Source organism: Aythya marila (assembly GCF_965140915.1).
Source record: "Aythya marila genome assembly, chromosome: 20".
In the NCBI taxonomy this organism is placed as follows: Eukaryota; Metazoa; Chordata; class Aves; order Anseriformes; family Anatidae; genus Aythya; species Aythya marila.
The window spans coordinates 307,512-324,354 of NC_139061.1; the positions used below are offsets into that span (position 1 = coordinate 307,512).

The following is a 16,843-nucleotide window of genomic DNA, read 5'->3' on the forward strand; positions in this document are numbered from 1 at the left end:
GCGCTCTTGCGGCGCGGCCGCGGCAGGGCGCTTCCCGCGAGCGCGGTGTCCGCAGCCCCCCCGCGGCCCCCCAGAGAGAAGCCCCCACAGCCGCCCGCTGGCGATGCTGGCCGAGAAGATGGGCTGCGCGCCACGGAGCCTGATACGCGGAGCTGAAGGCTCTGAGAGCTGTGAGGAGCCGACTGCGAACCTTTGCCTCTCGCTGCTTGTTTCCCTGCTCCTGCCCACCACGTTACTAAGGAACGGACATCTTCAAGGGGACATCACTGCTGTCGGCTAGGGCCTCACTACCACGTAGCAGTGGGCCTCTCTCTCTCTTGATGTGAGCTGGTGCTGCGCCCTGCTGCCAGCACACTAAGCATCACTGCCATTTCGCAGCCACCTACCCAGTACCACCCACCCTAGCCTCCTGCCTGCCCTGTCTGCGTGGCTTGCGGTGGGATCTGGTGAAAACGTCATGGAAACCCACCTGGTCTGTGGCAACCAGGTCTGCCATTTTCTTAGGTCTCTGGGCAGTGTGCATGCAGCATGCAAGGAGTTAATAGCTAAATGAGCCCCTTTTAGCAGCACCTGTTAAACAAACTTCACTTTATGCAGTTGCAGTTTCTGAAGGGGAGCAGCACAGAGGGGATTGTGGGGTTGTGTTGTTCCTGCAAGAAGGCAGGGGCCAAGCATGCTGTTGGCGCTAGCAGTGTGATGTCCCCCATTGCAAAGTAGCCATCGTCTTTCACAGCTCCATGCCTAGCTGGACATGAAACATTGCTCAGGCTTTTATAAAAGGTCAGAGTTTGCAGCACAGTCCAACGCAATTTTGCTCAAACTGCACTTGCTGTGCCTTGGGATTTCAACCAGTGGGGCTGTGCTGCTCACTGACATGCTCACAATGATAGTCTGATTTTACTCCAAATACTTTCCGACACACAACATCATGCTGCGCAGCACAGCTAGCTATGGTCACACATCTCCCTGGTCCTTGTTCCTCTACCACATCTCCAACAGACCTGGCATATCAGTACCTTTGCAGCAACTTGCATTCAAGTACCCGACTCCTTTCCCAGACTGCCTGGCATCCTGTAGAAGTTGCATACCACCACTTCAGGTCTCTCTGTATCTTCTTGAAGTCTTCCTTGGGTTTATTTTTTATTTCTCATAGGACTGCTGCTACTCCTTGTCCTACTGCAAGGCAGCTACTGTGGCCTCACCTGAGTTGCAGCCTCTTGTCCCGCTGCCACCTTTCCCCATCCTATGATTTAACTGGAGGCCTACTCACTGGGTCTCTCATGTTTCACTCCCATTTTTAAAAAAGGTGGAAAAGAGAAACCGGGGAACTACAGACCAGTGAGCCTCACCTCTGTGCCTGGCATATTCATGGAAAATGTCAAGGCACGTGCAAGACAAAGAGGTGATCCGAGACAGCCAGCAGATCTTCAACAAGGGCAAATTGTGCCTGACCAATCTAGTGGCTTTCTATGATGGAGTGACTGCATCAGTTGATAAAGGAAGACCGATCAATGTCATCTACTTGGACTTCTGCAAGGCCTTTGACATGGTCCCACATGACATCCCGGCCTCCAAATTGGAGAAAGATGGATTTGATGAGAGAACCATTCAGTGGATAAGGCTTGAAGGTCGCACCCAGAGGGTAGTGGTCAATGGGTCTATGTCCAAGTGGAAGCCGGTGACAAGTGGTGTCCCTCAGGGGTCTGTTCTTGGACCGGTGCTGTTTAGGATGCCATCCAAAGGGACCTGGACAGGCTGGAGAAGTGGGCCCATGTGAACCTAATGAGGTTTAGCAAGTCTAAATGCAGGGTGATGCACCTGGGATGGGGCAATCCTGGACATGAGCAACAGGCTAGGAGAACTCACTGAGAGCAGCCCCACAGAGAAGGACCTGCGTGTTCTGATGGATGAAAGCATGAGCCAGCAGTACACGCTTGCAGCCCAGAAGGCCAACTGCATCCTGGGCTGCATTAAAAGAAGAGTGGGCAGCAGATCGAGGGAGGGGATTGCCCCTGTCTACCCTGCACTCGTGAGGACCCACTTGGAGTACTGCGTCCAGGTCTAGAGCCTCCAGCACAAGAAGGATGTGGGCCTGTTCAAGCAAGTCCAGGGGAGAGCCACAAAGATGATAAAGGGGCTGGAGCATCTCTCCTATGAAGAAAGGCTGAGAGAGCTGGGACGGTTCAGCCTTCAGAAGATATGGCTCCAGGGGTGACATCATTGCCCTCATTGCAGCTTTTCAGTACTTAAAGTTGTCTTATAAAAAGGATGGAGAAGGACTCTTTACTCAGGTAGATAATGACAGGACAAGGGGGAATGGTTTTAAACTAAAAGAAGGGAGATTTAGATTAGAGGTTAGAAGGAAATTTTTCACTCAGAGGGTGGTGAGGCACTGGAACAGGCTGCTCAGAGAGGTTGTAGATTCCACAATCCTGGAGGTGTTCAAGGCCAGGTTAGATGAGGCCCTGAGCAACCTGATCTAGTCAGTGGCATCCCTGCCTATGGCAGGGGAGGTGGAACTAGGTGATCTTTAAGGTCCCTTCCAAAACAAGCCATTTGATGATTCTATGATTCTTCAGATAAGTCTCTACCTCCAGCCTGGCATGCCTGAGTGCGGGGCCCAGCTCAGCAACCCACCTCCGCCAGCCAGGGCCCCACTTCTGAGGAGTTCCCCTGTTACAGGCCTGCTGGGGTAGGAGTTGCTTCCCACTGCTACTCTTGGGATGTTTTGGTCAAGGCAAGTTTAAATACTGCAGGAGGGCATATTCACTTAAATGTGCTGCAATGCTGACATGACGTGCCACATCAAACTGGCACACTGTACCGGGTCTGGCTGGGATGGAGTTAACTTTCTCTGCAGCAGCCCACACAGTGCTGTGCTCTGCACTTGTAGCTAGAACAGCATTGGTATCACAACGGTGTGGTGTCTATTGCTGAGCAGTGCTGGCACAGCATCAAGACTCCCTCTAACCCCCAGAGAGCCAGCAGGCTGGGGGTGGGCAAGAGGTAAGGAAGGCACATCACCAGGGCAGCTGACCTAAGGCAACCAAAGGGATATTTCATACCATATGATGTCAGACTCAGCAATAAAAGGTGGAAAATGGAAGAAGAGGGGAGGGGTGGGCTCCTGTTGTGAAAACGTCTGTCCTCCCAAACAATGGCTATGTGCATTGAGTCCCTGCTTCAAGCCCCTGCATCCTGCATCAAGCATTGCTCATTTGTGGGAAGTAGAGAGTAATTTCTTTCCTCTGCACTTCTACATAGCCTTTACTTGTTGTTTTTTTCCCCCTTTTCCTCTTTCCTTTTTTCCCTTCAGTTAAAATATCTAATTAATAATTTTTTTTTTCCTTAATAATTATTTTTTCCTTTAATTAAAATATCCTTATCTCAACCCATGAGTTGTTTCTTTCCTTTTCTTCTTCCCCTCCTCAGAAGAGGAGGGGGAGTGAGAGAGCGGTTGTGGTGGAGTTCAGCTGCCTGACAAAGTAAAGCCACCACTACACACACACATAGTTTGAAGTGTAAAGCCTGATAGGATTCAGATATCTCACCTTCTCAGACTAGTTGTTACAGAAATTTCTCAGCAGTTCCTGCTGGTATTGTAAGGCCCTTACATTTTCAGACCTGGAATGCTGGCCATTACAAATACAAATGCAAAATCAGAAAAAAAAAAAAAAAAAAAGAAAAAAGAAAAAAAAAATATATTTATATATATATATATAACAGACACTGGTACAATTGTACAAAAGTCACAGCAAAATATCCTATATATATATATATATTATATTATTTTTTTTTCTGGGCAAGTATGACATTATCATGCGACTATTTTTTCAGCTTTTAAAAATTTAATAAAGTGGTAACAGGAACTATGTCATAATAAAAACTTTGGCAAAGCTCTGGCAACTGTTGGCATCTGAGACAAAGAAAAGATGTAATTACATGTATGTGGTAGATTCTCAACAGGTTTCTACACAATTGGAGTTTTAATAGCTATATTGCTTTTGTCAAATTTGACATGACAGTAAGAATTGGGCAGTCAACATAGACACAATATTGCAACAGATTGTTAACTTCAATAGTCCCGATTAGATGGGAAATCTGCATGACTCACTGCAGTTTCTAAACAGCTTGAGTGAGTAGAAATGTGAGCAGGTAACAAGTGAGGAGCATGATGGAGATGTTGAGTAAAGGACCTGGCCAGGCTAGAGAAATGGGTGACAGGAACCTTCTGCAGTTCAGCAAGGAGAAGCACAAAGTCCTGCCCTGGAGAGGAACAACCCCAGGCCCCAGGACAGGCTGGGGCACCCAGCTGGAAAGCAGCCTGGCAGAGAAGGCCGTGGGAGTCCTGTTGGGACTGAGTCCAAGTTGAACATCTCTTGTATGAAGAAAGGCTGAGAGAACCAGATTCTTTTCAGTGGTGCCCAACACTGGGACAAGAGGCAATGGGCACAAACCGAAACACAAGACGTTCCCTCTGACCGTCAGGAAGCACTTGTGTGCTGTGCCGGTGACTGAGCACTGGAACAGGCTGCCAGTTGTGGAGGCTGTGGAGTCTCCTTGGAGATGGTCAAAAGCCATCTGGACAAGATCCTGGGTCCAGGTGTCCCTGCTTAAGCAGGTGTTTGGGCAGGATGACCTCCAGAGGTCCCTTCTAACCTAACGCAGCCCATGATCCTGTGGTGCTTCCTTCCCCAAGAAGTACATTCCTGCTGACTTTCATGCCATCTCTAGCACTTGGACAGCTGAATGATCAGGTGCAGCTGACCCATCTGAAGACTAATTTGCTAAAACCAAAAAAAAAAAAAAACAAACCACAAAACAAAACAAAAAGGACCAAAACAAACAAACAAACAAAAACACCACTAAAAAAAAAAAAAAAAAAAAAAAGAGTTCCCAGCTCACTACACTGTTCAACAATCAAACCTAGTGACATGCGGAAAATGGACTCCACAATTAGTAAGATTGTAAAGTAGGTATGTTTATTCAGTGCTGGGCAATGGGGGGGGGGGGGTAACCCCACCGAAATTGTGCACACCTGACGTGGCAACTTGCCATGGTTATATGCAGCAAAGAGTTACATATGCATGAAGTTTCACACTATGCCTATACATATTCATAACCTGTCCCCGCTTCATATTAAAATTAATTCCAAGGAGTCATTTCCATAAACTTCTCCCATCTGTGCTTGCGCAGTGTATTCTGGTGGTGGTCTTTGGGGGTCATGGGGATGAAGATTGATGACTCTTCCTCATCACTGCTAGTTGACCTCTTGTCTCTGTGCAGATTCAGTTGCTTCTTGGTTCTTGTCCATCCGCAGGAACAGTTTCTTAAGACAGGCTCACACTCTTATTAGAAGACTGACCTTGGTAAAGGGGCCCAAGGCTTCTTGCTTTAATTAATTTGAGCATCCTAGTTTCATGCTGTCTATCACTCAATCTCTACTTGATAAGATTCCTCTAACTTCCTCTCTCAGTTCCACCTTTTCTAAAAGTTAGTAAATTCTTTTGCTAAAAGGTTAGTGATTTATTGTATTCTCCTAACTCCCTCTCTCACTAGAGGTACAGGACTGTACTGTTCAACTTATTCATCAATGATTTGGACGATGAAACAGAGTTAACCCTCAGCAAGTATGTGGATGATACAAAACTGAGAAGAGTAGCTGGCAAACTGACACACCAGAGGACTGTGCTGCCATTCAGAGAGACCTGGACTGGCTGGAGCATTGGGCAGAGAAGAACCTCATTAAGTTCAACAAGGGCCAATGCACCTAGGGCAGAATAACCCCATGCACCATTACAGGTTGGAGCTGACCTACTGGAAAACAGCCTTGCGGAGGAGGACCTGGGAGTCCTGGTGGACAGCAAGTTAACCATGAGCCAGCATTGTGCCCTTGTGGCCAAGAAGGCCAATGAGCTGTATTAGGAAGGGTGTTGACAGGAGGTCGAGGGACTTCTAATAGCAATTTTTCTAATGGCCAGGTGGCTGTGGATAGTTTATTTCACTTTGTTTATCTTCATGCAGTGCAACCATGGCTTTATACAGACATTAACAACAAGCAAGTTTTCTGTGTCATGTGCATCATGAGATATTTCTGCCTGTACCATAATAGAGTAGGGAAATACAGCTCTGGTAGGAAAGCAGATACCTTGAGAAGCAGGATACAGGATGTGGCGCTGAGCATAGGTGCAGGATGGTAAGAGATGGGGCACAGGAGATTCCAAGGCCAGAAACAGCTATCTGATTGCCACATGACAAAGAACTGTCCCAGAGCTCAACAAAACTGTTTCTAAGGATAATAAAGAACAAGCATCAAACTTTTGTGAAACACACTGGGCTTACTAAATTCAGATGCAATGGTGAAGTTGCAGACCAGTGAAGAAAGAACAAGGTGTAAAAGTGTCTTAGTAAACAAATAGCAAGTGACCTGAAGTGGAACCTGGAATGAGGAAAAAGCATGTACTTACTCCTGACAAAAGACTCAACTCATTACTCAACTATGTACTTACTCCTCATGAAAGTAACTGTGGATGCTGACAACTTGCGATAAAGACCCCAGCAGACTGAAGCTGTAACATTAGGACCCCAAGTGGCAGAGGAAGGCTGAGCATAACACCCAGAGCAGAATTGGATATTAGGAAAAGTGCAGGCAACTATTATTATTGATAATTTATTTATGTAGTGGTATTCATATATTGCCCCTTTCTTCATCTATAATTATTAGATCTAGACTAATAATAATTATTTGATGAGACTATAGAAATCTCATTTACTAGAAATAAATTATTCTCTTTTCTGTTTACATTTTGCCCATGAGAAGATTTCTAAGCATAGCAGGTGGCAGCCAGTGCCTAAGCCGTTGTGACATTGAGTATATTCTCATAGTTGTGATCATAGTTAGTGGAAAAAATGAGGGAGAAGAGATCAAAACACCTGAAAAGTTAGGGAAATCAACATTCTTGGAGCACTTTAACTTTTAGATACCTCAACAGTGGTTGTGTTTTTAGTTTTTGTTTGTTTGTTTTTTAACATAAAATCTTAAATTTTATGCTGCATTATCTTCTTAGAAGTTCTCTCAAACACAATCTTAAATTCCAAGATATATCCAGAATAAATGGCATACCAGGAGAGGGGTGTTCTTGGAGTTCAGACACACATTTGATATGTGCTTTTGAATACACATATCTCTCATATGGAGGACCATTTGCCAAGCTCAGTTTATTTGCAAGTTCCTCATGCAGATTTGAAATATCTTGGATGGAAAAATATGTTATATCTATCAACATTCTTCCATGGGAACTTTTAAAACACAACACTAAATAACTGAAATTAATATTTTGAAACCTCCCTTCTCAATCCTGCTCAAGAAAATACAGCATACATAGTTAAGAATGACAATATTTTGAGCGGGTGCAGAGAAGGGCGACGAAGCTGGTGAGGGGCCTGGAGAACAAGTCCTACGAGGAGCGGCTGAGGGAGCTGGGCTTGTTCAGCCTGGAGAAGAGGAGGCTCAGGGGCGACCTTATCGCTCTCTATGGGTACCTCAAGGGAGGCTGTAGCGAGGTGGGGGTTGGTCTGTTCTCCCACGTGCCTGGTGACAGGACGAGGGGGAATGGGCTTAAATTGAGCCAGGGGAGTTTTAGGTTAGATGTTAGGAAGAACTTCTTTACTGAAAGGGTTGTGAGGCATTGGAACAGGCTGCCCAGGGAAGTGGTGGAGTCACCATCCCTGGAAGTCTTTAAAAGATGTTTAGATGTAGAGCTTAGGGATATGGTTTAGTGGGGACTGCTAGCGTTAGGTCAGAGGTTGGACTCGATGATCTTGAGGTCTCTTCCAAACTAGAAATTCTGTGATTCTGTAATATTGTGTCAAAGCAACATGATCTTGATTTGCTGTAGAAGAGGGCTCAAAGCACAGATGACAAAGTTCAAATGCAAGATCTAGGCCCACATAAGATGAGTTTGTTGAGACTCCAGTGCACATGTAAGAGACACATGAAATGCCAGTTCAGCACACCAGCATCCTACAGGAATTACCTGCATGTACCACGAGTTTCTTCAGTAGATATACCTCTCCTAAAGACCTTGCTGTTTTGTTCTCCCATCAGCATCAATCTCTTGGTGTTTTACCTGACTCTGTCCTTTAAACCTCCTTCTCTCAGTGGGCTGGGATTGCAGCAAGGACAGAGTTGCTGCCTTTGATAAAAGACCTGAGCCTCTGAATAATCCTGTGCTGGTCTGTGAACAGCATCCATTGGTCAAAGATCTGCAGCTCTGATCATCACTGCCAGGAAACAACCATCTGCAGAGACAAGATGTCTCAGATCTACATGCAGACAGTGAGTACAGGATAGATTGTGCACAACATGAGAAGCTGCCTGGGGTCTGCTTGGGACAGAGGTGCCATTTGGACAGTGTATTCTTTACTTGTTCCATTGTTGCCATGAGCACACATGGGTGCGAGGTTCATGTTACAGGGAACCACAGGGAAAGAACGGCTAGTTTTGTCTTAAATTGAAAAATTCTTATCCAAACCTGTGGACTATCAAATAACAGATTAAGATCTGTAGGACCTGCTATACGGGTCTTGCTGTGGGGTGATGGAAGAAAATGCAGGACACAGCTTTTGAAAAGGAAAAATTTCAAAATGAAGTGGGACAACACAATTAAAACAAGCAGAGCCTTACATCCCTGCTCCTTCAAAACACGGGTCTTAACAACTATGGAGCCACACTGGGTATGCAAAATGAATTTCAATTGACACCTGAAATGTGTGAGCACCTCAAAAGGGGAAGCAGTTTGCAACCTGCTGTGTACTGAGCATTGTGCTTGCTGTGCTGTAGAATTAAAAGGACTTTCCTCTACCTCCAGCCATTCTCTGAATAGAGGACTGAAGAGGCTTTAGTAGCTACTTCAGTGTTGCTAACATCATTACAGATGTTATTAGTACTTGACGTGGGAAAGGAGAAGAAAAGTTGCAGGCAGGTCCTTTGATACAATCATTACAGCTAAAATTACTATTTTGTTTTACAGCCGGCACCAAACAGCTTGTGGGAAGTTGTTGCATCTACACTAACCAAGCCAGGGTATGGAGATTAATCCTCACTAGTGCATCAAGCACTGGGAATTTCACTCCATGGTGCTCAGCGCCAGTAAGGACTTAATTATTATTTTTTTTTTCCAAAATAGATAATTTTAGGCAGATAAAGTGGCCAGATTTCCAACATGCTAAGCATCTGAACAGACAAAGCTAGTTTCAGAAGTCTTTTGCAATTCTCATTAAGAATTAATGGAAGCTCCTACGCAATTTTGAATCTATCAACTTCACTTACAGGTATATGGGATCCCTAGAAAGTCTTCTTTCAGTTGGGAGTGCTTCAGAAAGTCCTGCTGAGACAGTTCAGAGAGCAGTGCTTCAGAGAATGGTTTGAGGTTGGGGACCATTTAAAATACATTGACCACTACTGCATAGAATTATGCTACATGGCAAAGCCCCTTTTCTAGATTTGGTGAGAACACAGAACAAAAGAAGCTGGTCTTCACTCCCAAATGTTTACAAACCAAGGCAGAAATTAAGTTGGCACTAACATAAATGCGGACTTCCCACAATTTTTACCGGAATCTGCACCTGTCATGAACTCCATCTGTTTTTTTGCTGCTCAGTCTTTCAACTGTGTCACCTATCACAATCCATGATTCAGGGTTGTCATGTAAAACAACACAGCAAAATGGTTTAGCTCTCATAGAATAGAATCACAGAATATCCTAAGTTGGAAGGGACCCACAAGGATCATTGAGTCCAACTCCTGAGACTGCACAGGTCTACCCAAAAATTCAGACCATGTGACTGAGAGCACAGTCCAAACACTGCTTAAACTCCAACAGGCTCGGTGCCGTGACTATGTCCTTGGGGAGCCTGTTCCAGTGTGTGGCAACCCTCTCAGTGAAGAACCTCTTCCTGATGTCTAGCCTGAACCTCCCCTCCCGCAGCTTGACACCATTCCCACAGGTCCTATCACTGTTCACCAGAGAGAATAGACCGGCACCTGCCCCTCTCCTCATGAGGAAGCTGTAGACCACGATGAGGTCTCCCCTCAGCCTCCTCTTTTCCAAGCTGAACAAACCAGTTCTCAATGCACATATGTGGTCCTGCAAGCATTCTTTGTCATAAATGCTTAGGATATGTCTGAAGTGACAGATGGGCTTTGATCTCGATATCAGCTATTGTTTTTTTCTAAAGCTTTTTCCTGTATTTTACTATGGCTTCCACTTTTCTGCTGTCACCTGCTCAAAAAAAAACAAAACAAACAAACAAAAAAACAACAAAACAAACCACCACCCTGAGTGTTTGCAAAGGCAGAGACATACTTTGGATGTTTTTTGCTAATATATTCCAAGACATTCTCTATAGAGTTCATAAATTCAATGTGTGTTGTCTCATTGAAATCCAGGACCTTTCCAACCCATCAGTTTTTCTCTCCTTAAAATCCTGGCAATGGCATCTTGCATGTAGTGCTCTTCAGTGCTCAAAGCAGTCTCATTCGCTCTCCTTTCAAAATTCAGCAGAACTTTCTCAGTGCTTCACTCATTCTCATTGGCACAGCTTTCCCTTTGCCTGAGAAGTCTAGCAGCTCTACTTGGAGCAATAGGCAAAATGGAAATGACAGACCTGTGGGACAAACCAGTGCTCATGCTATAGATATGTGGCTTTGTGAATGCACTTTTATGCTCTGGACCTCCACAGCTCTGAATTTTAATAACACACAGAAAGTGACTCTACTGCTGCATCTTCATGAAGTATTTGCCGGTCTCCGTGCAGACAATGCACTCCCTGAGCAATATGTCCAGGCCAATACAATGCTATTGGCAACAGTAATTATTGTCCTCTATCTCCATCCTCACTCCTCCTCCTCCTGAACTCAGCAATACACACACTGCTTTAGAAAGCTCATCTCTGCTTTCTCTGATTACAAGAAGCTCTCCCTCTGTATCTCTCTCCTAAAACTATTTTCCTAATATCTGTAACTACATCAGGATGGTTTGTTTTCAAATCTACCAGCAGCTGCCCTTCTTGTCTGGCCATCAGGATCCTGAAATGAGAAATTATTAAAAACACTTGGCAATTATACATGGCAGTGTAACAAAAGGAACCATACACCCATAGTTCAGGCTTATACACTACATTTAATAAATGGAAAATAAAAACCATTACTTGCAATGCACAAAGACAAATCAGACTGTTGCAAAGATACCCAGGGACATCATGTTAATTAACCTAATTTATTGGGCTCTTTTGCATAAGGTAAGGCTTACGTGGGAAGGCAAGGCTCTTGAATGTGCCAGTCACTGTACAGGTAGAGGTGACGGTCTCCTCTGCAAGCCTCTGCACCACAGCTCCTTTGGCTGGGTGACCCGACACTCCCCAGCTGTGTCCTTGATGAATTATTACAATCCAGCTGCCCTGGCCCTGTGTGGCCACTTTAGTATATCCATGATCCATCTCTAAATGTTATCTTAAAGCTGCGTGCAAAACGCAATCCAGCCATTTTGACTATGCACAAGGCTGCTCTAAGTGTCCATGTAAAGGATTGGTTTCTCCAGGAGTTCCAAAATTATCTCCAGCACTGTCATAACTGAAGAGCAACCTTGAACCTCCTCTTCATCACCATTTGATATAAATGCCACAAGTTTTGTGACATGACTGTGGCAGTATTGTGGGGCCATGCGGGACACCACTGGATTTAGGCGCAGCTTGCAGGAACACAGACTGGAGCCTGGTGGTGAAGCAGAAGCAGCTCATGAGCCCACTGGAACTGCATGCACCACACAGCACTGGCAATGGTAAAGCTTAGCTGCCTCCGCACCGAGCCCCTTGGTTGAGCCCCCTGCAGCTGCATGTGGGGGTGGCAGCACCATGTGGATGTGCTGGGACCGGGTCTGGGAAGGGCAGGCTCTGTGCCCCACTGGGTTTCATGCTCCATGGCCACCAACCCACCTCCTGACAAGGGGCACTGGGCTTGACTAGAAAGACAGGCAATAGGCAGCAGGCCTGCAAGTTGTGGTGTGGGAAGGGGGCAACAGTACCAGTCTGGTGGAGTGAGGGCTCCACACCAGCTTGTCCCGTGGGGCTGGGGGGTGGACACAAATCCCAGTGCTGCCCACCACCCATTCCCAAGCTCCCACCCCAGCACTCATCTCCCACCTGCCCCCACAGTCACCCAGCACTGTATTTCAAATAGTTTTAATTTTAAAAATATTCTATTCAGTGCTAAAATATCTTTTCATTTCCACACGCGGCCGCACCTTCGGCTTCGCCAGGCTCGATCACAGACAGACTCGGCAGGACATGCAGTGGTGGCGGGGAGGCCCAGTGTGGTGCTGTGGGCCAGGGTGCTGGTGCGGGGAGCTTAGGGACATGGGCATGGGAGGGCTCCCTGGGGGTTCCTACATCTTGCCCGGACAGGGTGTACCTCAGGGGCAGCTCCCCCTGCTCTGCCAGCCAGGTGCAGGGTACAGGGCAGCAGGAGGGGAGTGGGGTGCAAACCCAGTCAGGACACAGCCACGCTGGCTGCCCCCTCCCCTGCCAGCCTCTCTGCGCTCCAGCCCCCGCTCACCCTCTGCAAAGGGCAGCAGGGGCTCTGTGAGGACCCGGCAGCAGAGCAGCAGCAAGCTGCACTGATGTGTTCAGTACCTGCCCTCCACAGTGGTAGCGCTCCTCTCTCTTCCAATACTAATGGCTTAAACTAGCAGCTTATTGCACAGCGTCCCAGCATGGGATCCCTGCCCAGCAGCATGAAGGGCTGTTGTCTTTATTCCCAGGGTGCTCTCCCCCCACCCTTCATTGCACTTTAAACCTATGGCAGGAACACCCCAGCCTACGGTCACAAGGGAGCAGACAAATCACTTCGTGCAGGTAGAACACAGCTCTTTGGTTCCCAGCACGCAGCAGCTGGTGTGGAGGGCAGACATGAGATCCAGAAACAGGCAAACAGCATCTGCCAGCGCCGTAGGGGTGATAGACACTGGGAAGCCCCAAGGATCCCTCCCTCTGTACATGCAGACCACCCACCAGAGACCCCACACCACTATAGTACAGGTCAGCAGGGAGAGTGGGAGCCAATAAATAGAGGCAAATTTGTAGGTACTGGTGGCAGCCCCATCTGGCTGGGGGAATCATTTGCAGGCTGCCTCTGCAGGGGCTGGCAGGAGGCTCCTGCCCCTGAGGGCAGGGCAGGCTGGATAGCAAGGTGGCAGGAGGGCCCTGTCCTTCAGGAAGGGCAGGCTGGGGGGAAGCACCCCGGCCCCCAGGGGAGGGCAGGCGGCTCTGCGAGGGGCTGGCGAAGGCTCTCCCCAGGGACGGGCAGGCTAGCTCTCCGAGGCCGTGTGGCACACAGAGTTCTGATCAGCACAAAATCTCTTCAGAGGTGGCGCACCAGAGTCCTCCTCCTCTTCAGTTACCTGCAAAACCCAGAGGTCACTGGCAGTGACAGGAGCTCACTGCGCCCACGAGGTCGTGCTGACCTGCTGGACAAGGCTGTCTCTCACCCTGCGGGGACACCCTGAGTTTTCCTGAGGCAGCCTCAGCAGGAGCCAAGCTGTTAATGAGCTCCTGGGCATTAGCAGTGAGAATCCACCCCAGTCCTGGAGTCAGCTATAATTATTATTCTACTCCATCTCCACACATTTTCCACACACAATTTATGCCCTAAAACATGAACTAAACCACAGGACCCTGCAGGAAGCCAGGAGGTTTGGGGAGCTCCTGGGGGCAGTTTGGGACTGCAGATCAAGTCTATACATCTTCATGTTTCTGCTACAATAGACAACTAATGAAATAGTAAAGGTGCCCTGGTAAAAAAGGGCAAGCTTGACGCATGCACATTTTAACATGGTATCAATCCTCCTTCCCTTACCTGAGTCTCAAGGGGGACCGGTTCTTCCTTTGTGAGAGTGGGAGGCTCATCTGCAACTTCTGAGGAAGGCAGGGATGGCTCTGGAGGGAACAGAAGGGTTAACAACAGTGCAGACCCAGAAGCACAGTGGTACCCAGCCCACTGAGCCAGGAAAGAAGACCTCCAGCAGAGGTGCCTCAGTCACCCGCCTTATAAGAAAGACACAAGCCCTGTCACAAGGCCATCCAGCAGTGCTTTCCCCTGCCTCAGCTGGCCACCTCCTCTCTTCCCAGCCCAGCAGCCATGCCCAGGTGTCCCAGAGCCCACCTTCCAGAGTCTCCTGTCCCAGTGTGGGTGGCTGTGAATCGTCCGTGCGGAAGTCAGATGTGTGGGCAGGACTCATGGACTCACTCTGCTGGGGACTGGGGCTGGAGTTGGGGCTGCTGTCCACCTTGAGCTGGTAGACATCCGACAGGGAGCTCTGGTTACTGTTCTCATCTGCAGAAACAGCACCTAGTGAAGAAGAGTACCTTGATCCAGCAGCACAAGCAGCCAAAGGCAGCACTGAGATCCAGGGCCATGGAGGGCTCATGGAAACAGAAGAACAGTCAGTGGCATTCATACAAAGGATTCACAGTCACTCATCAACAGTCAGAGCATCCTGACGCAGCACTCCCCACTGGGACACAGCTAGCACCAGATCCACAGTTGCCCCACAGAAGAGAGGGAGCTTCTGCCCAGGGAACTGGAGAGGCTGAGTAAGGCAGAGGAAAGCAACCTGGGTCTATTCAGACAAAAAAAAAAAATGAGCACAAAATGCAAGGGTGACACAAAGCTCTGCAATGCGAAATCTCACATCTGCAGCTTGTGGTGGGCACCCGCACCTGGGCATTTGAGGGCAAGAGGCCTCTTGCTTCTGTACCAGAGTTTTGTACCTCTTCTGTTTGCAAGGCAGCAAACTAACATCAGAGCAAGACTCCACACCTGCCCCACAAGGGAAGGCAATCCTGTTTTTCCAGGTAAAGCTGTTCCATGGGGGGTAAACTGCAGACCTGCAGTGCTAGCTTGTTAACTGCATCTACTGGAAGCACCAACACAATGCCTGATGTCCCTTAGCCACAATGAGGGTTGATTGTGTTGTCTGGGGACAGGCATACACTCTGCTCCAGCAGTGGGCTCGTGCACTGATCAGCTCCATCAGAGATTGCTCATCGCTGCTACAGCACTCTTGGATCACAAGCAGCAACCCGCAGGACAGAGATGCTGCTCCACAAGGAAAGGTCTGAGTAGGTCTGAAAGCAAAACCCTGAATCACCACGCCAACCCAGCCAAAGCACGCTAACAGTACCAGGGAAGAGGAAACAAGCCCATCTTGCCACTGCAGCACATCCGGCAACAAGGGAGGTGTAGCATTACATTCACAGAAAACCTCTCCTTTGTCATCTTACACTGCCTTCCCTCAGGCTGGCAGCAACTAAAGGTCCTCTGTGCTTTCATCCCAAAGTCTGTGCCAGTCCTTACAGTAAGCAGGGGCCTCAGCTGCAGGCAGCCACTCATCTGTCCCCCAGCAGAGACTGCAAAGTGGGAATAGGAATCCCCACTCCTCCAGTTCCCCATTAAACTGCTCACAGAAACATTCCAGAAGCGGCTGATTATGATTCTTTTTGACGGCAAGAGTCAGCAGTTTCAGCAGGAACAGTCCAGAAGTGGAACAGCACAACTCTGCACTGAAGATGTGTGCTGCTCTTCCCAACAGGCAGCATGCATCAGCCAGTAACATCCCCCCTGCTGTAAGGCCTTAAAGTCTTCCCCCAGCTCGGCAGGGAAGCAGACTCTGCCAGGCTCACCTTGAAACTCCAGGAGGAGCGAGGAGTTGGCAGAAGTGTCAGCTGGGAAACCGTTGGGCTCTCGGGCAGTGCTGCCGCTTGACTTGGATTTCTCTTTCTTGAGGAAAAAAATAAAAAAAAAGCACAAGACGAGGCGACGGGGCCGGGCTGCGGGACACGCCCCGCAGAGGCCGCCCCCCAGGCCCGCTCCCTCCCCGTCCCGGCAGCCCGCGGGCCCCCACCGGGAGCGAGGGAAGAGGCGATGCGGGGGGGCGGCAGAGCCCGGCCGGGGCGGCTCCTGCGGGGCCGGCAAGGCCGCGGGCAGCGCGAGGAAACCGGCGGGGGGGCTGCCGCAGGGCGGCGCTCACCTCCTTGCTGTCGGCCACCGGCACCCACTTGAAGATGCGCAGCGAGGTGTCGCCCACCGTCACCCACTTCTTCTCCCTGCGCCACACGGCCGTCAGCGCCGCGCCGCCCCCTCGCGATTGGTCCCGCGGCCCGCCCGTCAGCGGCGCTTCTGCTCCAACCCCCCCCGCTCCCGAGCAGCCGAGCGCGCTAATTGGCCGCCGCTTCCCTAGCACCGCCCGCCGCCCCGCGCGGCGCTCCGATTGGAGGCTCGGCCCCGGAGCACCTCCGCCGACAGCCGTGTGGCGCGGTGATTGGCTGCGGGTCGGCAGGCCCCGCCCCCCGGGCCCCGCCTCTCACCATCTGCGGACGCGCTCGATGGCCGCCATCACTTTTTTGATGTCATCCTTGGCGCGGCTGCGGGTCTCGGCGCGCACCGAGCGGCCCGACATGGCGCCCGCAGCCCCGGCAGCCCCGGCTCCGCAGCACCCGCCGCCGCACCCTGCGCATGCGCAGGCTCCGCCCCACCTACGCCCCGCGCGCTGCGTCAACGCGTAACGCCGTGCCCGGGGGAAGGGAGGAGGGAGGCCTCAGCGTAGCGGCGCGCACTGCGCCTGCGCGGCTCGCCCCGCCCGCCGGCGCGCGAGGAGGAGGAGGCGCGAAGGTGGGGCGAGGCGGCCGCCGCCATCTTGAACGGTGGCCGGCCCGGGGCGGGGCCGCGGCCCGGGGCCCCGTGCCCGCGGAGGCGTCCACGTGCCCAGCCCCCGGTGCGGTGGAGCGC

General features: G+C 49.6%; 1 protein-coding gene, 1 long non-coding RNA gene and 1 pseudogene across 4 annotated transcripts; all 3 read right to left on the reverse strand.

Annotated features, from left to right (window-relative positions):
• Nucleotides 1-7,711: 7,711 nt before the first annotated feature.
• On the reverse strand, nt 7,712-11,208 carry LOC309886112 (protein SLFN14-like; annotated as a pseudogene). Its single transcript has 3 exons — nt 10,585-11,208; nt 10,284-10,466; nt 7,712-9,738 (listed from the first exon to the last, which is right to left on the reverse strand). The product of its transcript is annotated as a protein SLFN14-like (transcript).
• Nucleotides 11,164-16,756, reverse strand: BCL7B (BAF chromatin remodeling complex subunit BCL7B). Of its 2 annotated transcripts, none has more exons than XM_082776377.1 (6): nt 16,423-16,756; nt 16,086-16,161; nt 15,739-15,835; nt 14,219-14,404; nt 13,913-13,992; nt 11,164-13,457 (listed from the first exon to the last, which is right to left on the reverse strand). In XM_082776377.1, the coding sequence occupies exons 1-6, from the start codon at nt 16,512-16,514 to the stop codon at nt 13,365-13,367; spliced, it is 624 nt and encodes a 207-aa protein (XP_082632503.1). In that variant the 5' UTR covers nt 16,515-16,756; the 3' UTR covers nt 11,164-13,364. The 2 variants fall into 2 exon arrangements, with proteins under 2 accessions (XP_082632503.1, XP_082632504.1); XM_082776378.1 differs by having other exon boundaries at nt 14,219-14,389; nt 16,423-16,719.
• On the reverse strand, nt 14,586-15,728 carry LOC309885948. Its single transcript, XR_014318870.1, has 2 exons — nt 14,776-15,728; nt 14,586-14,675 (listed from the first exon to the last, which is right to left on the reverse strand). It is a non-coding gene; the product is annotated as an uncharacterized lncRNA (long non-coding RNA).
• Nucleotides 16,757-16,843: the final 87 nt, after the last annotated feature.

What these genes read in the sequence shown, in the direction of transcription:
- BCL7B (XM_082776377.1), bottom strand. Translation starts at nt 16,514, where the DNA reads ATGTCGGGCCGCTCGGTGCGCGCCGAGACCCGCAGCCGCGCCAAGGAT. An exon ending in CGGTGGCCGACAGCAAGGAG is followed by an intron (nt 15,836 to 16,085) that starts GTGAGCGCCGCC and finishes TTTTTCCTCAAG; the next exon opens with AAAGAGAAATCCAAGTCAAG. An exon ending in CGGTCCCCCTTGAGACTCAG is followed by an intron (nt 13,458 to 13,912) that starts GTAAGGGAAGGA and finishes TGGGTTTTGCAG; the next exon opens with GTAACTGAAGAGGAGGAGGA.